At 36.8% G+C, this 25,823-nt stretch overlaps 1 protein-coding gene across 6 annotated transcripts in view; it reads right to left on the bottom strand.

Annotated features, from left to right (window-relative positions):
• Positions 1-25,823, bottom strand: part of PCLO (piccolo presynaptic cytomatrix protein) — a 322,274-nt gene that overhangs the window by 291,676 nt on the left and 4,775 nt on the right. For all 6 annotated transcript variants that reach the window (XM_066182777.1, XM_066182779.1, XM_066182780.1 and 3 more), the window contains exons 2-3: positions 23,451-24,663; positions 10,765-12,141 (exon numbers count right to left, since the gene is read on the bottom strand). In XM_066182777.1, coding sequence (XP_066038874.1) covers positions 10,765-12,141; positions 23,451-24,663 — 2,590 coding nt within the window. The remainder of the gene's footprint in view (positions 1-10,764; positions 12,142-23,450; positions 24,664-25,823) is intronic.

Raw genomic sequence — 25,823 nt, 5'->3', positions numbered from 1 at the left:
AAAAAAAAAAAAAAAAAAAGATGAAGACAGTCTCCTCAATGGTATTCAATGAACAGAAAAAAATTCAAATTAACATAAATTCAAATACTTAGTATTTAATTTACTTTTTAAAGTTCATTTGAATTCAATTCCTTCAAATAATTATTAAGAAGACACTTAAAGAGAAAAAAAGGCAGGTGGCCAATGGTTGTCTAAAGAGATTGTGGATTCTCCAGGTCTGGAACCAGTCAAACCCTAACTGGCTCCAAGAAACCTGTTTCAACTTACCCTGCTTTAGGCAGGGGTTTGGACAGGATGATCCACTCTGATTTGTAGGCAGAGGGAGTTTCACCTTGTTCTTTACAGGTACTAAAGACATACCTATCCTTACAGCATCAAATATATCTTCATTTTTTCCTGGAAAGACAGCAAGGACAAAACTCAGTGTACTTAAAGAACTCATCAGGGAAAGTGCATCATACCTTAGATGAACACTTGGAACAGAACAATTCACCATATCAAAGCTGAACCTTTCTAGATTCCAGTTACCAAGAGCATAGAGGAGAAAGCAAGGGGAGGGATGAGTATGAATTTTACTGAAGTCTCTAATTAACTAATTGTAAAACGTTATGGATTCAAACGTAAGTTTCATTTAGCTACAATGTGCATTTTTGCACCTCATGCAAAAACATTGACCAGATTTGTCATTTGAAGGGTGACAGAGCAGTAACACAACTCTTACAGATCTGGAGAAGAAGAAACACAGCTAAAGTATTTAAAATTATGCCAAATCAAGTGAGAGATCATGTTTTCATCAGGAGATCCTTTTGCTGATAGGTGATATAGAAGAAAAACAGCAGTGCTCCTCCTCTTTAGAGGTCTGGGATAACAGTGTAATTGAGTCCCAGACAAACTGGGCACATGACTTTAAAAATTCACTGCACAGCACAATACAAGTGTTCTTGGCTACAACTGCCAGAAAAAAACCAGAAGTGCATTGCACATCAGCACAAAGGCACATGTACAGAAGCCCATGAAAGAGGCAGTCCTAACTTGTTCTGTAATGAGTACAAAGCCTACACTTTCTCAGTCTTACAAATGCCATACCATGACATCAATCTTGAGCCACATTAACTAGAAAATAAATTGTGCTTTAAAAAAAAAATCTAAGCAGAGTTTGGTATTATTCTGGGTTTTCCTCGTCTTATAGTTAAAGTTCACAAAAATCCAAATACTTCTAGAGAAGTGCTGAAACGTTAATCCAATGTCCACTTCTGACTTTAAAAGAAAAATAGAAAACTCTCCTATGAAACACCAAATTTAGACAGTTTTCAGTGTCAGATTGACTTCTGATCAAACAAAATACTTAGTGCATAATTCAAAACAAAAATATTAAAGAAATAACAGGTATTTCAAACATTTCAGTCTTTTTCCTACTGTAATTCCAAACCAAGAAGAGAGAATCTGAAATTTGGTATGTGCCCAGGCTGGTTCTCTTGTACTATGCCAGAGTTCAATGTTTCAGTGAAAATTCCCATTGAATAGCTGTGGGAGAATAATATTTATGTAGACATTTAAGAGTTGGTGTGTTGGTTTGAGGGAGGGTGAGGAACAGGCATATCTGATAGCTTATCTAGACAAGAAAGGACCTAATATCACGCTCTAAATGTACAAAAACAGAAGAAGACAATCACTAAGAGTTTATCAGCAATCAGAAAGAAATACATCTTTTTCTTCTCATATAAAAGGGAAGATAAAAAACTTAATATCAATTACAGAAGTGGCTCTTCAAAAAAAACAGATATTTGTATTGACAAATAATGATGAGGATCAGAGTAATGTCAACATCTTCAGCAATTATGAGAATGCCATTTCAAAACGAGACAAAAGAAATCACAACAATATACTTCTTTTGGATCTCAGGAAAGTGGTCAGAATTCCCTCCAAAAAAATAAAATATTATAAATACATATGGAGTCTTTAGCACATTTATTAAGATAACTACAAAAAGTAACTGAGAAAGTAAATAAATGCATTAAAATAATATACATAGGGACAAGATTTCATATGCTCAATTTCTAATCTCTCTACATGACAGTTGGACCATTTCCAGTGTGAAGGCTGTTTGCTAAGAAAAAAAAGAGGAAAAACAAAAATAAAAACCAACAACAACAAAGAAATTTACTAACCTAGAAATACTAAAAACAGGAGATCACCAGATGGTCTTTCAGTCTTGTCCTTAGAAGCCTAAGTTACCTCACTGTCTGAGTAATTTCATTAACTTCCAAAACACAGATGGAAAACTAATACACCTCATCATTCTTTTCAGTGAGTGTTCTGGTCTGATACAGCCTGCTGGCTCCTACATTTTTTTTTTCCTAGTGATGCAAAAATATATATATTCCCCCTTCCCCCCCCTACTCAACAGCATTTTGTGCAAAATTCAGCCAGAATAGTTCAGCAGCAGCTAATCCCCCTTTTCAACATCAGTCCATGACCTCCTGTTTCAAATGCTGCCTAGACAGCATCTCCAGCAGCTTACTGGCATGAATCTAATCTTCTTTCCACTACTGTATAATGTCTTAGGTTTCCCTCAGCCTCCATCCTTACTCTAAGTAATACTGCAAAAATCAGTTTAATAGATAAATAACATTAAATCTAAAGTCACATTGGTTCTCATTCTGGTCCACTGAACTACATGCATTTCAGCAAAACTGAAAATAATTACTGACCACTGTTTCTTTAAATGGCAATCTTTCATTACTCAGGGAGAAATATTAATGTGTAGAGTGCAAACAGAAATCAGGTAAATGCCCCCTCTTGTTAATTTCGTCTTCTCCTTTACATCTGATTTTTTATTTTAACAGCTAGCCACACTTCTTGCAAACAGTTAAAATTAGTTGCAAATACTTTGATTATACTCATTCAATCCCATTAAGTTTAAAATCACCCCACAGTTGTGGCAAACAAGGAATTTTACAGAATTTGTGTGAAATGTTGACCTTGCTTTACTAATATGCTGTTGTGGTGAGACAACATTTGGCTTTTGGTCAGCAGAAACATGACAAGAAATTTTTAACAAACGCAGGAACTGGAACTTAACTTCTTTAACATAAATAGCCTTGTTCTTCAAGAAATGAGACCACAAAATGTATGCAAGTATTTAAACTGACAGTATACTGTCTTCTCAGAATAAATACTACAATATCTATTGGTCGTACTACAATCAATAACAGTGATAAATATGTAGGGAAAATGTCCTGGTTTCAGATATATAAAATCCTCAGGTATTTTTCAAAATGCTATTATAGCATGTATTCCTTGGAAGAGCATCAGCTCTTCATATTCCTGGAATATTAAAAAAAATTCATTTGAAGCTCCCCTCTATTAGGCAATCTATTCAACACCAAAACTATGTGAAGGTTCTTACAAAAAGGTAAATGCCTTATATTTTTATGGTCACACAACTTATGAAAGTCTCTCCACATATCATTAATGTGATCAGATAGCATGCAATATCTTACCTGAGCACCAGAAAAACCAAAAAAAAATTAAGGCACTTAAGATACAGCAGATTCTGTCTGTTTGCTTAAGAAAACCTGGAAGTGGATCACTGGGTTTTATATTGAGATTAACAAAAACTCACAACAATATTTAAAGTCTCTACAGTAAGCATTTTTGTTTCTCTAAAAAAACATGAACAAAAATGTATTACACTGTAATGGAAAAGAAAAACATGAAATACCTTTATCTCAATAAATAAATTTTCTTTAAATTACTATTATAAAGTTGAGTAGAAAAATTCAAACTTCAAATTCAAAATTCAAAGGTAATACCAGCTTAGCTTTCAAAAGACTTCTTTCTCATTCAATAATGGGACACCAACCAAATTTCTAATGAAGTAACAGAGAAGAAAATCACCTGGCTCAAGGCCAGGTCAGTAATTTTCCTGATAATCTGTTAGATTTGTGACTCCAGCTTGACTGTCTCTAATACACTAGTCTATAAACTATCTGCACAGGAGAAAAAAAAAAAAAGCACACACAAAAATCAACACTGAAAGCTCTGCATTAATTGCTCACCTGAGCATTTTATCTTTCAAAAATGCAAAGGCATCTAAGATGGAATGAATGTATGTAAGTAAAGAACACATTGCAAATGAATTCCAAGTGGACAAAAAAATAGCTAGATAGACAGGAGCTGTGTGTGCCAGCAGCAGTGCTGCTGTAGACATCCCTTTGGATTTCACACCAACACTGGTCATTACCAGTATTAATAAAAGCCATCTGGCCTTACATAGCTTTATGTCTATATCTCATTGTTGGTTTCAATGGAGTTCTTTGTTCAGAAAGGCAATTTGGAAACTTTTAGAGACTAGAATAAAGGAAGCAAATAGCAGGCAATTAATCATGGTAATAGTCCTTCCAAAGGTCACATTATTACTTTGAGCAATGAGACCAATCTTCACTCCTTGAATTTAATTTATAGAAAAAAAAAAACAACCCACAAAACCTAATTTTATGGTCATAAATACTGAAAGGAAAATCAACAAGAGTGCAATCTCGTAACTCCTGCCTTGACTAATAACCACAGAGATCCAAGATGCCTTGCTTTCAAATAACCTCCCAAGATCACATTCAGAAATAACCATCAAAACCTGACTGCCAAAAAAATTAAATGGCATTAGTGTATTATTTGCTCTGGACCAAGCAGCCCTACTGAACTGCAAGACACCTGTTCAGAGAAAGTTGTGAGAAAGTAAGGATGTTTTCATTTCCTTTTACAGTGATGGGGAATTCAAACAAAACCACCACAGGACATCTACTGAATAGGTTATCTGGATGCAGTGGTTGACTTTGTTGAAACTTGAGTGCAGACTTGTGGGGTCTTGGAGGAAACTGGGAGACAAGAAGTTTGGCTGTACCATGGCAGCAATAGGTCTGAGATGAGGATGAGTGTCCTGAAGTCACATGTCTATTATCAGATCTGTATTCTCCATATAATACCACTGAAGAACAAACAAACTTGGCAAACCGCCACCACATCACACTTGACCACGAGCAGGGTTTATTATTGTTATTAATTATTAAAGTATTCGTAGCTGGTATGCTTCATGCCAAGCAACACTGCCTCTGGTTGAACTATTCTCAAAGACACACCAAAATCAGGCCTCACAAGTTTTTCCATGTCTGGACTTTAAAGGGGTTTAAACAGAAGCTAAACACTGCTGAAAAGGAACAGCTCAAGCCACGTGCAGAAGACAGAAGTTCAGGGCTCTGCAAAATCATTTGGTCATAGCTGGGATTTTTGGAACAGGTTTAGCTGAGGCATCAGAGAAGGACACGAGCTCCTAACATCCTTACAGGTATCTGTCTATCTTTAAGCATTTAAATACTTCTGCAAATGTGAAACAGAAATTTAACTTTGTTGATGAAGCTTAAGCTCTTCAACCTTATTTAAAAAGTGAATTCAGGCATCAAATTTTTAAGAAATATTTCTCTGTGCTCAATTTTGACTAAATCATCCATTGAAGAGTCATTCCATATTAGCCCTTCTATTTTGTGTACACACAATATACGTCCTTTATAGGAAAAATGGAAGAGCTGAGTCATTCTGCTATGAAAAATATTTCCACTTTAATATTTTTCTCTGTCATGCATATTGAATAAGTTTACCAGAAAAGTAAGATACCTAATTTGGAGTGAGATTAATTTCATTCTGACAATCAAGAAATATAGTAGGGTTTTTAATCATCTAACATGCCCTCTGTTTTTCAATGCCAGATTTTATCTTTCAAAGTAATAATTAGCAGTAGTTTTAATATTTTCTCAAATATAAAGAATTATCATTTAATGGATAAAATTTCCATACATGTTAGGGAGTACATTGTGTTAGCCTATTATGTTCTGTATTATTTAGTTACTTTATTAAACAGTAATAGCATTCACTTTCTTACAATCAAAATTTTAAAAGGTTCTTTAAAGGGAGAGGGAAGGAGCAGCAAAGATAAATTATGCAACTAAAAGGACTGATTGTTTTTCTCTTTGTCTCTTTAGTGCAAATTCTACTTCACTGTGTTTCCCAGACACCATCTGTTTCCAAAACAACTCATCACCAAACATAATAGAGCAGATAGGAGCTTCTTACAGGAGCTAAACCTGCCAGTTTCCAGAGTGGTCTGAGCTTTTTCAAGTAGGAAATACATGACAGTACAGAGCTGTTAATTAATTAAAGATAGGCAATGGGTGTCACCTCAGACAGTGCAGTGCACTATTTTAGGGATTCTCATTAGAATAATACATGGATTATTACTTCATAATGTTTCTGCTTACTTGTTTCAAGAAGTCCAAGGCACAGCTGGGCATTCAATAGCTGGGTTTGATTCACTTAGTTCAGGTTTGGTGGGGGGTTTTAAATTATTTTTTAAGGCCTACTTTTGAAACTTGAGTATAAGCGCACACTTGCTCAGGTTCTCACTCCATTTCGTGTATCAGTGAAGTACTGAAAAAAACAGAATCTAGCAGAATTATTTACATTGGGTACTCATTCACCCATGCCAGTACCCTTTCTGCAGGATTTTGGGAGGAGGTAGAAAAATCCAAGATGTATCCAGGTATATGACACCATGCCACCACAATCCAGAGGGGCTTATATCAGTTCCAAAATGCTATTTACTGCTAATTCTAGAAGTCCATACTGAAAGAACAAGGAGCCAATTTTTCACTTGATTATAATAAGAAGTTCTATGAAAACACTGTGCTTTACTTAAAAAAAAAAATTACTTTTCCTTCTCTCCATGATCTATGGGGACAAGAAAAAATTATTTATTTAGTTCTGTCTAACAAATAAGAGTGGTAAAATGAGTTATCAGAAGAACACGTAAGTACTTTTGGCAAGTTACACATCCATTTATATTAAAAATATAGTTAAGAATATTAATTGGACAGAAATCCTCAAGCTTTCTAGATTCCTGTCATCGTATCCATCAATGCAAAACAATTTCATACAGACTGCATATAATAAACATACATAAGAAATATCACCCTAAAATAGTTTATATTATGTATTCTGATCACATCTCTAACAGATTACATCTTTTTCAAACAAGTCCTTACCAAGTCAGATATACGATTTCTCTTCTGCCCTTCCACAGTTCTCCCTGTCCATCTCCATCATTCAAAACGTTTCTCTCCTTTCTGTAGCCCCAGTAATATATTTCACACATGGAGCATTCTTTACTTACCAGTGCCTTTCCAAGTAATTTTATAGCTATCAGTAGACTAAAAAGTGCTTCTGTTGTTCTCCTCACAGTTCCATTAGATTAAATCCATTAGCACAGTCACATATACATACTTCACATTTTCAGCTCTTTCTGTTCATAACATGATTCTATTAAGATGCTATCCTACATATTTCCTATATAGAATCTAAAAATCTGAATTATCTTATTTTTCCTTAGTTTAGCTTTTAAACCATCTTTTTTCTTAACATTTTATTACTCCATTAATTTATCACAGGTTCTACATTTCTGACCTCAGCATACTTAATTACATTATAGACAACTATCTCCACTCCTGCTCAATATTCTTAACAGATCACTGAGTCTTAAATGCACAAAATGGTCGTTGCCACACATTTCATTTCTGGCTCCAGCAGTTGTGATCTTGTGCTTTGTTACTAAAAATAGAGCTGCTTCCAACTACCTGAGCAGGAAAGCTAATTACAACACTGGTAAACAGTTCTCCTCCCCATTGAGCAAATGGCAGAATAAGGAGTCTGCTAATGCACTAGGGCTCCCATGGTCCTGTGGGTCTCTGAAATCTATCAAGTGTCATTTATTTAATCATTTGTGGCTGTTAGCATCATGGATAAATTACCATTTAAGTAAATAACTGTTTGACTGTTGTATCAACAAATCAGGGAGAAAAAGAACAATCAGCTCATTTTAAGAAAAACTATTCTAGCCTAATTCTCTGCTTGCACAAATCAAAGCAATTTCACTGAAGTAAATAGCATACTGTTGTTTTTTACTAGGTAAGAGTCTAGTTATTAGAGGACTGACTGTTTGCAGCAGCTCAAAGACTTTTTTGAAAGTTATTTCTGTCACATACAGGCAAGAACAAACAACTGCCATTGTAAGAAAGCACTTTCTTCCTTTAAAAGTACTCTCAGCCCTGTCTGCAGTACAACAGCATGTTGGCTGGAAAAAATTCCCTGCTGAGAGATCTTAAGGTAGAAGTGCCCATGGGGTTTAGATGCTCCTGTGCATTTGACAATTAAACACTGACTTCCCTGCTCCATTGGACTGATCCTTACCATGTAGCCTAATACAAGCTTTGTTGGCAACAAGGGCTCAGCCATCACTCAGTAAATAAAATTCCACTCATTTTCAGACATTACTGAGGGAACAAAATGTAGAAAACACATAAGCAACAGTCAGAATAACTGTGATATAGCTGCAGGTCCAAAGAAAAACTAAGATTATATTTAAGACGCAAAATGTTTGTTCAACCAAAATCACTTCTGGGGCCAAGAAGGCATAAAAAATTACATTTTTTTATCTGAATGCACAGTATAGGAATAAAATAATTAGGTAGAAAACCACCAGAAAAACCAATTTTAAAAAGCATTTCTATTTCTCTTTCCTAACCTCCAAAGAAAGAAACAAGTAAATAAAACCTCCAAGAGAGTACTGAACACATTAGAAGAATCTGGTACATGAAAAGAGTATGTAAGTGACCATAAACTACTTGCTCACCATCATGTTTCTGTCATGTGAAAGGTATATACTATATACTGTGCATCCAGGGACAGACTTGTTATCTGATCACAAATAGATTTTTTACACGGCACATTTGGGAGATGAAACTATGAGCTCTCTGTTCTGTCCATCCAGTCTTTATGAAAAGGAAAGTCAGGATGCTCTCAGCCAAGCAAACCACCTCCTATTGTGAAGGAAAAGTACACTGCCACTTTCTAGCAAAACTGAGTGGAAAAAAAGAAGGCAAGACAGAAAATGTGGACAGAGGTGGAAATGTGTAGTACAAGGAAGAAGAATGTGCAAGCAGGAGCCAAAAGAGAAATAAAGAAAGACGTGATGAAGTCAGACTAAAGAAAATCACTCCTATTTCAAGCCCTGAATATGCTAATGAGCAGAAACAGAGGGAATCTTCTAAAAAAACCTGTGATGGAAAAACAGAAACAGAATAGCTGCCTCCTCATCTTAACCAGAAGAAATCAAGGTAACATGTCTGCACACCACAAGGCAGTCCCACACCATCACAACTAAGTCAATTCTGAAGAAAGCAAGTCATGCACCAGGACTTGTGTAGCTGTCATTTGAGCAATGTGTCCCCAGAACTGATACATCTTGTTTCCATGGTACTCTGTGTACGCATACTAGAGTGCCCCTGGAGAAAGCCATAAGCGTTTTTCACAGTTAAATCCCTGTAAGTGTGTGTGTGTATACCCAGAGTTGGACAATGATGGAGTGTGTGTGTTTGATGGTATTCAGTGCATAAACAATGTTAAAAATCAACTGAATCACAATTTTCAATCACTGATCAATCTTCCTGCATTTTCAGATCTTTCTTTCTGACCTAAATGACCACAAATACATTTGACAACATATTCATGTGCTGGACAAAATGTGCTTACTATATTATGAAAAAAGACCTCAAATGATAGTATATTCCAGAAAATAATACACAAAGAAAGTCATATGCAAACATCATAAGCAATATTTTTTCTGCAATATGCTATTTCTTCCCACATTTATTCTCACCTTATGACAGAGATGTGATATCTTTTAACCTTGGCAGTCATTTGCCATTTATTTATTCAGATTTCAAAGGCAGAACACCAATACCACAGTCCTCATGTGTGGCACAGACCAACTTAAATGTTTTAACTGCTCACAAGTATTTTTAGGAGATCTGCCTCTGTTGAACTAAACTTGCCAAATTCATAGGGCAAATAAGATGTGCTTCCACCTTTCCATTAAGCTAGTATAAAGTTTCCAATCCCCTTCTCAAAAAGAAGTTATATGGAGAAAGGAAGCAGATGAAAACACGCAATATGAGGAAACTGTTGAAAATAAGTTGTGTAATTCTTTCGTATATGAGTAGCTGTCTCAGGCAATCACAGAAAAAGCACTTTCAAAGTGACAGTCTTTAATGAATGAAGTAACTTTGTGAGCCTTGTATTGTTCTTGCCAAAAAATTACATCTTTCACCACACAGGTATCACTCAAACTTCAACCTTCCTAATGAATGCATCAGCATATGCAAAGACTCCAGAGCCAGAATGAGATTAATGGAATAAATTTAGGGATGTATTAAATAGGAGGGAAGGGCAATAACTAAACATTAAAACATTTCTTCATTCAATATTTTTTTGAATCAGAGGCACTGGTTAAAGAAGCACACATTAGGGGACAAAACTGAAGTATAAGAAAAAGCTTATAACAGACTGAAAGTACACTTGTTTGCTGTGTCATAGTATGACCAGTTTCAAAGGAGTTCATAACCATATCTGCTTAATGTCTCAAAGTCCTAGCAACCACCTCTACCAGACCTCCTTAATACGTAAAGATTCATCGGAAGTCCTATCTGACAAGTGACTAAGTTTCATACAACACAGATACTTAATTTTAAAAGATTTCAGATGATGAAATGCTCAAGAAAATTTAACAATTCAATAGCCAAAAACCAGTGTGGTCATCTGTTCCAGCACAGGGAACCTGTAGGTAGGAAGAGAGGGTTAATACAGACCCCACTGCCTTACCTCAGCTATGTGCGGCATTGGGTTAAATCCACAGAGATTGCACACAACTTTCTTGCACTCGGTACAGGTATTAAAGTTGGGGGGATCCTTAGAACCAATATTTAGTCCAGTTTTACAAAGGGGACAAGACATTTCAGGTTGGCTAGCTTTCTTGGGTTCTGCCAGCCCATCAGGTTTCTTAGCTTCAGCAGCTTGAGGCTTGCTTTCTTTAGCCAAACCAGGTTTATTTTCTGAATCAGACCCTTTAGTTAAAACACTATCCACTTTTGACAGCTCTGTTTTTTCAGTTGTAAGAGGCTTGGCTTCTTTCTTTCCAGGAACAGCTTTGGGAAGAGGCTGAGCCTGACCAGCCTCTTTGGGGGCTGCTTGAGGGGCTGGAGGCTGTGCTGGAGGCTGGGGCTGCTTCGCTGCAGGAGGGCCCGATGTCTGAGGCCCTGTCTGACCCGCTGTGGAAATCAAATTTGAGGCCTGGCTGAAGAAGGAAGCTCCAAATCCAAAGAGTTTCCCAGTAACTGTTTCTTGTGGTGTTGTAGGTTGAGGTTTAGGGGTGTCAGTGATGCCTCCCAGGTTAAGGCTGAAACGCCTTGACTGCTCCGGGGTTTTCTGAGGTGGCTGGGGCTGAGGCGCTGGCTGTGCTGGCACTGGCTTGGGTCCTGCCCCTGCCTGCGGGCCCTTGGGAGCTGGTTTTGTATCAGGCTTTGGGGCCGGTTTTGTTGGTAACTTTTTAGGATCATCTTTTGTTTGTGTTGGCTCAACAGGCTTTTGAGCTTTAGCATCTGGTCTAGCCCCAGGCTGAGAGGCAAGCTTGGGATCTGATTTCTGCCGGGACACTTGAGGAACAGGTTTGGAATCTGGTTTATCCCCGGCTGGTTGTGTGTCCTGGGATGGCTTTGCGAGCTCAGGCTTTGGGGAGTCTGTCACTTTCTGTTGAGTTGGTGGCCTGGGGCCTGCCAAATCCTGCTTCTGCTCTGGTGCTACAGAGGTAGATACAGTGTCTGCTGTAGGCTTCTGTACACTGGGTTGTTTTTGCTTCTCTTCAGCCTGCGTTGGCTTGACCTGATCAGATTTTGGAGCGGCATCTATTTGCTGGGAGACTTCAGTGGGTTGTTTTGATTTCACAGGAGGAGACCCAGGCAAGGGTGTTTGCTTTTTTTGTGGCGGAGGTTTTTTTGCATCTGCTAACTGTGAAGGGTCGGGTTTTGGAGTTACATCTTTCTTTTGAACAGGCTGTGGCTGGGGAGATGGTTTGGCTGCTGAAGGTGGAATGGGTGTCTTCTGTTTGGGTGCAGGTGACTGTGGCCCAGGACCATGACCCGGTGCTAGGTCACCTCCTAATGTTCTTTGCACCTGGCAGTTTAAACAGAGCCATTCGCTGATCTGAAAAAAAACAGAGGCAATTATAATTAAGATAAGACAAAGTTAATAAACATAATAATAAGTTATTCTAATATAGGACTTGCTCAATATTTTAAACTTCTGTGTAAAAAGGGAGAAATATCGCTAATATTATTTTGCAATTAACATGCACAGCTGATTATTTTCATTCTTCTCCACATCACTGTGAGTCAAGCTATCACTGAGCCCATGATTCTAATAGCTTCACATTCAGTTTACACACAGCTGAATATTGGAGGATAAAAACCCAGCAGAATGAAAAAAAAATCCATTGGAATTTCATAGGACCCAGTGATTCATTTACAGCAATAATTTGCCAGAATAATGACAAATACTGCTAGAATAGTTTAACACATCGAGTCTGCTGACAGAAAACAATAATCATAATTAAAACACAGTAAATGCATAATTATCTTTAAGCATACACCTATCAAGCTTTTAATACAGCTTATGCTTTTGGTAATGGTTTAAATTACAGAGCACAGGTATTGGCAGTACATATGTTTCCAATGAATTAGCCATAGAGGTGTGTAAATGGGCATCATGTATAAATTAACACAGATTTCAGGGGGCAAGTGTTCATCCAAAATCAGTGAGGAGCCTTGCCTGAGTCCTGATAGTATTTCAAGAGCCATAATTAGGTTTCCCAAAACGCCTTTGTTATTAGAAGTTTCTAGGGTAATTACTGTCCTTCTGCATTGCCCCTCTTTTCACACAGAGGAGAAGGAATAATGCAAATAATGTATTTACTCATGTTTCTCACCAATTATAGTACCTCACAATTTTAAAGCATTTTTTATCATTCCCAAGCAGTATTACATGAGAGGGAAACCATATTTCTGATAAGGCAGAAAACCCCAGCTTCACCATCTGAGAAAGGATCAAATTGCCTAAAACGTGTGGTGACGTGCTACTTTCCACACTTTCCATCACCAGCAGAAACATTATAGGCAGCAAAAATGCCATTCAATATGGTACAGAGTCCCATGGGCCTCCAGCTGCAAGCAGATATTTAAGCAGGTTACCTGTAGCTCTTCTCCCATTCTTTAGTCTTTGTGTGGAATGCAGGGTGCCAGCTACAGCATTTGCACACACCACTGCAACAGAGGGAAGAGCAAGCAGGACAACACACAACCTAAGTCTTTTTTCCCATAAAGGTGAATATTCCTGGATGCTGTTTCTCACTCAGGTCTTGATGGTCTTAGAGATTTTTTATAACATAAATGATCCTGTGATGCTAGGGAATCTCTACAAGACACCATGGAACAAGTCTAGAGGCACTACATCCAGAGAAAAGATTTTGTCTGAGTAATATCAAAGCTCACATGAAGGAAATGTCTCTGATGTCACAGACTGAGGCAATGAATTCATTACTTTTGTGTGCCTTGCCAGACTCGTATTTTTGCAGCAGCAAAAATTAAGAGTTGGATGCAGCTCCCTAAAACACAGTTATTTCAATTATTCTGATAAACATGTATAAACACACACTCTGTAATATAAGTTCACTATTACTAACAGCTTCACCAAGTGATGACAAATTTTGGCCTCAGCTGTAAAGTTCCATTCATAATAAGGCTGTTCTTATCTTCCATTTTCAGTGCAATTTTTTTAGACTGTTTGAAGAATTTTCTGTTCTATATGCAAACCATATAGCAAGTTCAACAGCTGATGACTGTTGAAAAGTGAAAACAACTGAAAAAAATCTGGAACACATGTTTAAACTCTGCTTTGAAATGAAAGGAATTAAGTTCAGACATATAGAGGACTTGAGAAAGGATTACATTTAGCTTAACTCCCATTTTGTTTGCTTAATGATCACTTCCCTTACCTGATCTTTGATATTAGTAATATAATTTAATTAGATACATAGTAATACCATTTATGGATGAATCCTTTAGGGTTTTCTAGGGCTTAAGTGTAATCAAAGACCAGGCTGTCACACTTGTCTGGCTTTGGCAAAGCAGCTTTCTTATATTACGGAGGTAGTCTCTGCTCTGCAGAGGAGAAAGACAAGATCCTAAGTAAGGAATTCCTTTTTCCCCTATCCAAAGGATGCTTACAGATAATTGTAAAATGCACTTTCCACAGGGATTCACTGATTCTGCTTCTTTTGACACCATGGCAATAACAGGTGCCTACCTGCTCTCATTCAGCTTCCAGGAAATCTAAATTTAAATCACTGTTGCACCTTTAAGGCCTCAAATGAAGTAACTGTAGAGTTGGTGGGGCTACAAAATGAGCAGATTTGAATAATTCTTACATTTAAGGTGTCCAGATTCCAATTGCATTTATAAGCATTTAGGTTTGTCTTCAACCTGCAGCTTGTCCAGTCTGATACTGCTACTACTTGGAGTCCAAACAAACATTTCTTCTATGCTACAGATTTCAAAACAACCTTGTGCAGAAGACAAAACCTTAACCCTCAACCACTAATTGTCCCTTATTATTAATATATATATATACATATTTACACATATGTGCATTCTTGGTATGAAACTGAAGCCTCCGAAACCAAAACCGAATTTGCTACTCCTACAGCTGAACTTTAAAATGGAAAATGTACAAAGTTTCACTTTACTGTATTAGTTTTTAAATTTTTCTGGTTTAAACATAAAATTCCTCCCATGCATTTTAGTGGGAGGAATTAAGTGCCAAAACACTCAAGTCATTATAGGTTACACGTATCTTCAAACAAATACAAAAATGCACAAACTATAATCCTGTGATTGGAACAGCAGGAGTTCAAAATGAAATGTGCTATATGATATAGCTTTCTATCAAACGCTTGGTTGTTCTACCAGAATTACAGAGATTTTCCATAAATTTTAATAGGAACAGGCTTCCATTAAATACAGATGCTCTTACACATTATTACAGATAAAGTAAAACCTACTGCTGCTGCAGATACCTAAAATAAAATGTTTCTCTATCCTAAAAGGTGTTCCTGGACAGCCGTTCTGTGACTTCCTAGTTTCTTTCTTCATATTTCTAATATCTTTATATGGGATTAAAAAGCAGACGTTTCCAGAGGAACTTGTGAGCTTTAGAAGTTCCTGTCTGTGAAGAAGATTCTTCTTTGATGCTGAGAAACCCAAATTGTCTGGCTTTTACACCACTATATCAGGGTGGGAGCTGGGTCTTATTTCTATAGGAAATCTGTAAGTGATTTTCTTCATTCTGAGAGCCATGCCAATAAGTGCCGTAATTAGGACAGTAAACTTGACAGATTTCATGCAGCATTTTTGTTCAGATTTCAACTCCTGAGCAAAGGAAATCGCTACTTTGTTTTCTAACTGTTGTAGAAACTATATGCCCTCAGAACAACAAAAAAGTAATTAAAATGTATTTTATGTATTCATCAACCATAGCATCAACTCTTCTAGTTTGAAGCACCAAATGAATTTATTTGGTATTTTACTAACATCCATGGAGAATTACTTTGAAGAAAATTATAACACTACACTCCATAGATCATGAATGCATAAAGAGAGGCAAGCTAATAACTGACACCAATAACAAACAGCAACTACCATTCAGTCCTTCTCTGTATCCCAAACAAAGCCAACACAGTTGAAGGCAATCCAGTGTCTATTCCTTTTTTCAAAAACGATTGAGATTTGTTCTAACAACACATACCAATCAAAAGCAACAGGAAAGCTGTCAGCAAGTGCATTGCCTGGCATGCTTAATTTCTATCCCTTCAGATGATGTAGGGGAGGAAGAGACTACCCTGATTCTGTGATTCCAGAAGAACATAAGAAATAAATTTTGACTTGCAGATTGAATATATTTCATATAAAAATTACTGGCACACAATACCAATGTGGCTCCCAGAAGCCACGCTAACAGTCCTCTTGCAGAGCAGAGCTGCACGCCAAGTGAATGGGTCTCAATCTCATTTAGAACAGTCATTTGCTGCTATAAAAAGGAACTTATACATAAAATATTAACATCCCTTTACATTACCACAGATATGTAAATGGACTTTGCTGACACTGCTCAGCTCCAAAGCTTTACTGACAAAATCAGTTTCTAGTTTGAAAACACAGTAACTTATTTGGTCCCTGACAATTTCAAAGAGCAGTGACAAATCCAGATTTGGCTCTTAGCAGACATTTTTGCCAAGATGATGAGAGAAACATGAAAAATAAAGTGCTCAAGCACATGATTTTATGCAGCTTCATGCAGTGTGGTAGAATACTCTGAGACAAGAAACTAAATTAGAAAACCCTGTTATGAAAAAAAACCCCAACTATCACAAACCAAATTAAATTGGTACATCAACATACAAGTTAAAATATCTTCTAAAGAAGATTGTGCAATACTGGAAACAAAGATTTTTCTTCTACACCATCCTTCCATGAATAAGTTCTCAGCTGTTCAAAGTAATTACACCGAACCAAACATTTAACAATTGTACAGAGTATGCAACTGATCCTCATTTCAGGCAAATACATCATCACTACAAAATACATATTTACCTTCCTTTCAGATGTATGATGAGTTTGCCAGGGAACACTGACTCAAGATGCTCACAAATACAACACTAGATTCTAGTCAGCAGCATAGTCATGGGTATCCATTCCACAAACGACAGCAATGGTTACAAGCTCTGTAGCTTGGTGCTAAACCAATGCTGGTGCAGATTTTCTAAACAGACATATTGAAAAACTATTTTTAAATGTTACTTAGCTGTTCTAAAGCTACTAAACACTACTGAATGAGTTATATTATGCAGTTATCACAATCTTAAAACATATTCCCCTACTCTGCTTAAATTACCAATACAAAAAAACTATAGTTTGCATATGAATTATGAATGTTTGGGGAACTATTATTGCATGGCTTACACAATTAGAATCATAAAGCAAAACAGTGAACATAATCTTTTGATTTTTTTTTAATGTCAGTATCTCAGGATATCTAAAACGTAGTTTTTTGTAGCCAAGGATATGATTAAGCTGCCTCATGCACATAGAAAAGAAAAACACTTTTAAACACAGCTCAGTGCACTGCATCATGCAGTAATGCAACGAATGCTCATTGCTTTCATCAACTGCACTGAGATTTAATATGCCAGAAACATGTGAATGATTGACAGAAAAATCCAACTGCAAATTAAGAGAGTGGCAGAGAAAAGGTTAACAAAGTTCATCTGAGCTGCACTGAGCGAATCATGGAAAGGATTAAGCTGTCTGGTGAGAGCAGGGCTGGGCCAGTGACTGCCCAGCAAACTCCATCCCACATCACATGGCCTCACATAGTAGTAAATTACAGTTGCTGAGCAACAGCAATACTGGCGCAGATGGCTGACTGCAGTTGACATCTTTAGCTATGCAGATTAATTTATTATTTACTTGTGTTAAAAACCGGACGAGCCAGCTTTCTGGACTAATGAGAAAACACTCCAACATATTGTAGAATATTGCTCAATTAAATTATTGGGACACTATTCCCCATGCAGAGGGGTTTTGCCTCTATGTTGTGTCCCTGATGTTAAAAAAAAAAAAAAAGGGGGGGGGGGAAATACCAGAGGGCACCACTGATATTTCCACATCTAATCCTTAAGGTATAGCAGAACTCCAGGAACACAGCCTTCCTCTAAGAGAGAAACAATGGGGGAGTTTGTTAAAGAATATTCCATGGAGAGAAACAGTATCCTGTACTTCCACAACTCTTCTACTTGACGATCTCTACAATTTTCCCAAATGTCTGTGCGGCAGTTCTGGCTAGGGGCAGAACTACAGGAACAATACTAACTTCATTTCATCACAAAAATTGTGAATAACCCCCATTTGCATAGAAATTGCAATGTCAGTAACACTGGAACACCCCAAGTACTCCTTGTACTAAAGCAAATATTTCACACTTTTATGGCTTTTAAATGACAGCTAAACAAGTCTTGTTTGCATTTGCTCTCTGATCAATTTGAACCCACACTAAAGTCAATCAGTTTCACAGAACTCTTCTCACTTTACTTCAGCACAGTAAGGAGCTGGTATTTAAATTAATACTTTGAAAAATTTAAAAAAGTCTTGGTTTTTGTTGGAGTTTTTCTTTAACTCATTTCTACACAACTTATGATGACTATAACAGCTGATGATCATATTTAGGTCCTTGGGGTTTTTTCTGCTTTACTTATGTAACTCTTATATCTTCCCCGCCAAGTTCACATAGGGTGTACAGCTTCAAAGCTATTTTCCCTGATATTAAAAAACTTAAGACTTGTGGTATGTCACTACCCACAGTGATGGCAGTTTTATTCTTGTTTATGTATCATATCCAGTCAAAGGTGCATTCTGGTTCCTATGTACTACTACAACACAGCAGGGTCTAGACTACAAACCATAGGGGATACTTCAATCAACAGCTTCCTTTACTATTATGTAATCAACAAAGATTTAATAGAGTAATTTCTATTAATTTTATTGTAAGTATAAGCAAAACTCACCTGGATTCACCACAAGAATGATAGTCATCTTCTTTTTTTTAAATTATTACATATTGTTCTCCCTATACAACCTAATAATAATTAAAATAATAGAAAAAAAATTAATGCCTTTCAGACTGTTTAAATTCTGTTTGGTTACTGAACCTACTTCATGCCAAAGTATGTTTAGGAGATTTAGAGCTGCAGGATTTTAATAAAAACAAATAAAAATACCAAAAATAATTATAAAGATTTGAACTAACATATTGTATTTTTAATCGAATGTTGTATTATGATTGTAAATAAAAAGAGAGGCAGAAAGAAAGGAAAAAAAAAAAAGTAGAGGCAATAATATGTAGTACAATTCATATGGAAAATTTCTAGCCCTACGAAAAAAAAAGTTATAAAAAACAGACAACCCCTCCCCCACAAAAATTTACAATGACAAGAAAAAAAGAAAATATTTCAGACTGAGTTCAAAAAATTTTCATGTTGAATTGAAAAATAAATGTGCAATCCAGTAAAAAGTTCTACTTGATCAGAAACCATACACTCCAATTTAAGATAGTCAACTGTTTGGGGTTTCTTATCCCTCCTCCTCCTGGAATTTTTATCCCTCCTCTTTCTTCTGTTAGGATTAGTCAGCTTTGGTACAGACACATTGTTTGAAAAAAAAAAAAAAACCATCAGAAACAATAAAATATTTTTAAGAATTCCCCTTATCACCTCCCAGAAGAACTTTTGGCAAGTAAACAAATGTTGTATCAATACACAGCTTCACATTGTTGGAATGTACAATTTTCACTAGGTATCTAGGTATAAAATTATACCTGGCCTCATAATTAATTTTAAATGGTCTCTTAAAAGAACATCAAAACAATGGATGAAATACTATCTAATGTAGACAAAATTCATGTAGAATAATCCCTCCTCAAAAACCTCCTAGAAGACAGGCATCCACATATGTACATATGCACACATCACAGGTGGGCTCCAGGAGTAGGGCCCACACACAGCCAAGGGTCCAACATCAACACCTTTAAAGTCTGCTTGATCATCAGCTTTACAGATGACCATCATAAAGAATGTCATGACTTTGTTATTACACTTTAAACCCTTGCTCAGTCTGTGTTGCATGTATCTTCCAATAACTAGTTCACAAGGAATGAAAATTTAGTCCAGCTATCAAGCATATGCAATTATCACATAGATTTAACTACAGCAGTTCATGCTTTTTGTCTTTTTTCCTCAAGATGTCTTTGTTCATTTTCACAAAACCTACTCCTATTTGAATGTTCTAATGGGCTGAATCTTTGTTTGGGAAGTGTTGGTTTCTATTGCTAATGGGAGTGGGTTTGGGAAAACAAAATGGTAAAAAAAATAGAAAAAATAAGTCACCACGTAATTAGGGATACACTTCCTACAAGGTTCTGATGTACATGAAAGAAAAACTAGAATAGATTACCCATCCTCAAACCTGCTTATATAATTTCTTTCATTACTTTATGCAACTGTTGCTAGGCAGTCATGTGCCATGGTGATGAGTGGAGCATGAATACCTAGACAGATCAGAGAGACATATGTTACTGAACACTTATGTATGGTGCCTTTTCTCTCCAAACTGCTGTACAAAGGCAGGGCACCAACTCTCCTTCTTCCCCAAGAGGACTGCAATGTCAGATGGTTCAGAGAAACAGCTCAAGGGGTCTGACCTTGTGGCAATACAGGTATCACTTTCTGCTCTTAGTTACAGAGTTCTCTCTAGTGAGTTAAAACAGACAGAGTGCATGTACTACTGAATTTTAAATAGAGGTTTAAATGAATAAAATTAATTTAATTTTTTTATCTGCATTTTATAATGGTTTTGCAACGTATGCAATCTACTTCCTAAGCCAGTTTTTAAAGCTTGTTAAATTCTTTTCAGGATCAGCTAGAAATATAGAACACAGAAATTTAGAAAGATCTACATTGGGAAAATTATTCACTTGATTAGTTTTGGAGACTGAGCTACCTTGTAAGAAACTTGTAAGGACATTGTCTTAGGAAAGCAATTCCAGCAACTACACAAAGGGAAAATTTTAGAAAACAAAAGTCAATTTTTTTCCTAAATAAATGCCTTTCACTCCCCACATCCAATTCGAAATTATTGCTTCCCCATAAGTAATGTGTTTAACATAAGCAATATAAGCAATCAGTAGTAATAAAGGACATGGGAAAAGCACAATGCAGGATTTCAGAATCATGAAATATGGAGGGGAAAAAAAAAAAAAAAAAAAAAAAAAAACACCAAAACACCAGCAGGGAAAGCTAAAGTACAACAGTAAAGTCAGTAAGTGCATGGGTAAGTCACAGATTTTTGGTTAATAATACTTCAGGTGAAGTAAAAATACAAGAAGTCAAAAGAAAAAAAATGCACCATAAGCAAGAAAACGGACAGCCAAGTCACAAACCATGATCTTCCTGATAGATGGGAAGACATGAGCAAAGTATTGTAAAAAAGGAATCAGAAACTTTTGTTAATAAGCTAAATACTTAAAGGAAACAGAAAGTAGACGGAAAATTTGATAATTATTTAAGTGCAAACCTTGGCAACTGAAATAAGTGAATTTTTTGCAGATGCCAGAGCAGGTTCTATTAACTTTGATCCCAATGTTCACTAATAAAGTCAGATGTGATTTTTTTCGCATTTCAATGGCAGACTGGAGCAGGACACCCACAATGAAGTTTCAGCAAGACAGCTGGTGGTGCAAAACTGAGCAAATGAGAAAAGCTTGAGTGGGAGTCAGGAGATTGGAAATAATAGCTGAACAAATTAGATGTCCAATACCTTCATTTACTGAAAAGATTTCATCAGGAAATAAATGCATATCCTGTGTTTATTTCAATGTGCAATATGAAATTCAAATCCGCTTTTACATATGTATGCAATCAGTCTTAAATGCAGCTGTATTTATTGTCTGAAAGTCCTGAATTTCACACTTACAGAGTACCCACTTCAAAAACTAGCAGTTATTCACAGAATTTCCAAATACTTGGAAATCTTCTTACATAAAGTCTCTCTCAAAACCTCTTTCATTTGAACACACCAAAGTTGTTGACAAATTCCATAGGAAATCTGAAGCTTTTAAAGGAAGACAAACTTGGGGCTTCAAGAAACTCCAGGAGCACACTACAGACATGAACAACTCAGCACTCACAAATAATTGTAAGAAGTTCTGGCCTAAAAACATTGGCAGAATTTGAAGGCAAAGGTTTGCAATAAAACTTCCTCATTGACTTCAATATTTATATATTACATTTCTTGCCTGTTATGTATCTTTTTTTACACTAACAGTCCAAAATGATCTTTCCTCATGTAGACACTGAAATATAGACACCCTGTTAGTTACAGATGTTCTGAAGTTTTTGCACACAGATGTTCAAGTCACTCCCTTTCCAGTCCAGGCTTCAATGGCAGCCATCTCAATCCTCTCAATTTCCCTAAACTCAAGGAAGACACTACACTCCTAAACCAACCAAAGTGCTACCAGTGGTTACTGCAATTAGTCTTCCAGGCTTAAATTTGCAATTTTAACAAAAAAAATCAACAGATCATATTTCCAGATGCACAGTCTTCGGTTTGTTACCAGGAAGTCACAAATAAATGTGTGCTGGAAAAAAAAAACAGTAGCTAGCAATGTCTTTAAATCATTGTGGTACTGAGTACACAGGTTGCCCAGAAAGCCTGTCAGACCTCCATCCTCAAAGGTATTCAACACTGGGTAAACCTGTTTTAGGTGACATGACTCTGAGCAGTAGCTTAGACTACACCCTATCCAGAGCACCTTTCCCGCTTCAGAAATTTTTTGATTCAATTTTAAATACACACGTAGTATTTATCAGGTTCAAAATATAGTAGTAATCTGTACTTCTTCCTGTATTCATCTCATATCAGCTAAATTAATATAAAACAAGCAAAAGCAAAAAAACCCAAGTTTTTCAAATATCACTTCTGATTATCATTATTTATCCTTTGGTGCCAGATATACTCTGCTTGAATTTCCATAAATTGATAAAAGTGTTGGTACTGAAAACAAACTCCAATTACTTTGCAAACTTAGAAGTAGCATATCAGGATGTACAAGAAGCTGATCAAACAGTCACATGAAGACTTATTCCCATGCAGAGCAATAAAGGATATGTATAAGCAATAAATCAAGCTACCACAAATATCAGGTTAAAATAAATTCATCTGAAGTCCTAATATTGCTTTCTACTCCATTTTTATGTTATAGAATTACAGCAAGAATGGCAATCAAGGTTAGAAGTAGTCCACAGAGATCTTAACATCCCACAAGAATAAAATAACCCACATGCCACCAAGTCAAACTCATGACTCAGGCTTTCAACTAACACAACTGAACACTGACACAGTTGTAAAGCAAATCCACTCCACATCCTTTCCTAAACCACACACTAGAGCTATGAAGACTGATTTTTTTTTTTTTTTTGCTTAGTTGGTTCTTATAGCAGAAAAATTATTTCTCTATAAATATATTTGCACATGAGTATTGTGGTCAGATTATAAATATAGACAATCGGTGATTAAAAACAATCAAAATGAGACAGAAGTCCCACCGGGGTTTCTCTTCATATGAAGAGATGAGATGAGAATTTCTAAATCTAAATGAGCAAAGAACCATTACCTTCTTTTTTTTCCTCCAATCTCACCCTGTTTTACTCATAAGCAGTTTATTGAAATTTTTACTGAACTTGTTAAATTATCACAATGATATGCTATAGCACACCTGATGTTTCAACATAACAAAGGTAAACTGAACTCTTTTCTCTGGTAGTGAACATCAGTTTGAAAATTACTCACCTCTGTGATATGAGGATTAGGATTAAATCCACACAGGCTGCAGACTACAGTGTGACACTCAGTGCATGTGTTGTAGTTGGCCTTTTCGGGAGTGTGCAGCAGCAGCTCGGTGGTTGTACAAAGAGGGCAGAAGGTTTTCTTTGGGGCAGACTCAGTGGGTTGACTTGCACCTGCTTGCTTTTGCTGCGGGGGTTTTTCAGGCCCTGGTTGCTGGCTGGGCGGTTTTGTAGGTCCTGCTTGTTGTGCTGGGGCCTTTGTGGGCCCTGCAGTCTGAGAAGGTGGTTTCATAGGCCCTGCCTGGGGTGGCACTTGTTTTACAGGTCCTGTTTGCTGCGGAGGTGGCTTCCCAGATCCAGGCTGAGGTGGTTGTTTTGCAGGTCCTGTTTGCTGAGCAGATGGCTTTTCAGGTCCAGGTTGCTGAGAAGGCTGTTTTGGAGGCCCGGCCTGCTGGGAAGATGGCTTTACAGGAGCTCCTTGCCGTGCAGGCTGTTGCGATGGTTGTTTCGCAGGTCCTGGCTGCTGTGATGATGGTTTTGTGGGAGGTGGTGTTTGGGACGTCGTTTTAGTGCTGTCTGGCTGCTGTGGGGATGGTTTTGTTGGGCCTGATGAAGGTTTTGCAGAAGTTTGTTGTTGAACAGGTTTCGTTGGTTCTGATGGTTGTGGCTGGGATTTTTGTGGTCCTCTCGGCTGGGGTGGTTGTTTCGCTTGCTCTTGCTTAGCATCTGCTGGTTGCCCAGGGCCTGGCACTGGCTTGGAAGACTCAGTTCGTTGGACAGTAGATCTGGCAGGTCCTTGTTGTTGAGCAGCTGGCTTTGGAGACTGTGGCTGAGTTGGATGTTTCGCAGGGCTCCGCTGCTCCTCTGGTTTCCCTTGCTCTTTTGGGGCAACTTTTTGTTTCCTACCAGCTTCTTCATGAGTTGTATCTGAATCCGATATCAAATCAAAAGGATTGAATTTGTTCACAACTGAAGTGACTGCACTCAATGGATTGGCTTCTGAGAGAAAACTGGGCATCATACTTGGCTTCTGATCTTCTTTAAAATCAGTCCTGGACTTTGATTCCCGTAGACTAAGAGTAGAAGGGCTCCGTCCAGGTGCCCGTTGTTCTGTCTTCAGCACATCTACTGTTCTGCTTTTACTTAAACCTGGCGGTCCTGGATCTGGAGGCTTACCTGGTTGTCTGGGATGGTGGCTTGTATCAGGTTCAGGATGTCTGCAGAGACAAAATGTGAAAAAATTACAATAATGCATAATATGAGAAAAATATAGATAAAATAAGATGTATCAGCAACCCTAGAAGTGCACTGGTAGTGCTGTGAAGTTTCTCAGTGCTTGAGCGTTTTCAAAACCAAGGCTTATAACAAGGTACATGTAAAAAGTATTTAAATAATCATCATTCTTAAAGGCTTATACAAGTATTCAGTCAAAGATTGTTTTATTCTTTAGAAAATAATCTAATGCAACAACATTTAACCAGATACCTTTTTTTTTCAAAATTCTGAAGAGATCAATGCTAGAACTTCCTATCATACCTATATCCAAATTATTAACTCTCCACCCTACTCTTCAAGATATAAAAACCAGGAGACAGACAACTAAAAGAAAGAGGTGTCAAAATTAACAGATCAAAGTACAGCCATACAAAAAGAAAATCCACAATGAAAAAATCTTATGTACTTGTATTCTGGATACTTGTACAAAATTTGTATATATTTACAATTCAATATCCATCAGGGATTTAAATTCCTAAAATTCATGTATGTTAAGGAGTATATGCTTCTTTGTAAAGTACCCATCCATTCACAAATCAGAAGAGTTGTCCATCAAATAAAACAGATTTCTGTTCACAGTTAGCCCTCAACTTTTAGTTCTTTGCAAAAATCCACCACACTCCTTCTCAGTATCATCTCAACAAATCACACTGACCGGTGTTAAAAAAAAAAACCCACCACATTACATTAGAGAATTGGGAAAAATCCATGCAACAATATTTTGCTATATGTTCATACAGGAGGAAATGAAACTAAGAATGTAGGAACCCAAATCAAGATCATGGCATCATATGTGGCACAGTATTTTACTTGTTGCTTTACTTTGCTGTAGCAGGGGAAATAATATTGTATTTCCTGCTAATGCTCAAGATATAAGAAAATATTCTATTCAGTGCTATCATCAAGTTTCTGCTAGAAGATACAGTGTTCTCTTCAGTGTCACAGAAATGTTGCAAATATTAAATTTTCACTTTTCACTTTGAGAGAACCAGTCAAATGTGATCTTAGTTTGCCAGACATGACATTTCTTCTTGGGTACTCATGAGCAAAATAAAAAATCATTTATTATATTTAACTGCATGCCTTGACTAATAAATAGATA

This window comes from Chamaea fasciata, unplaced genomic scaffold, assembly GCF_029207755.1.
Source record: "Chamaea fasciata isolate MVZ Bird 193981 ecotype frontalis unplaced genomic scaffold, bChaFas1.0.hap1 SCAF_5, whole genome shotgun sequence".
NCBI lineage: Eukaryota > Metazoa > Chordata > Aves > Passeriformes > Sylviidae > Chamaea > Chamaea fasciata.
The sequence above is the reverse complement of the archived record's forward strand: the minus strand, read 5'-3'. Positions and strand labels throughout refer to the sequence as shown.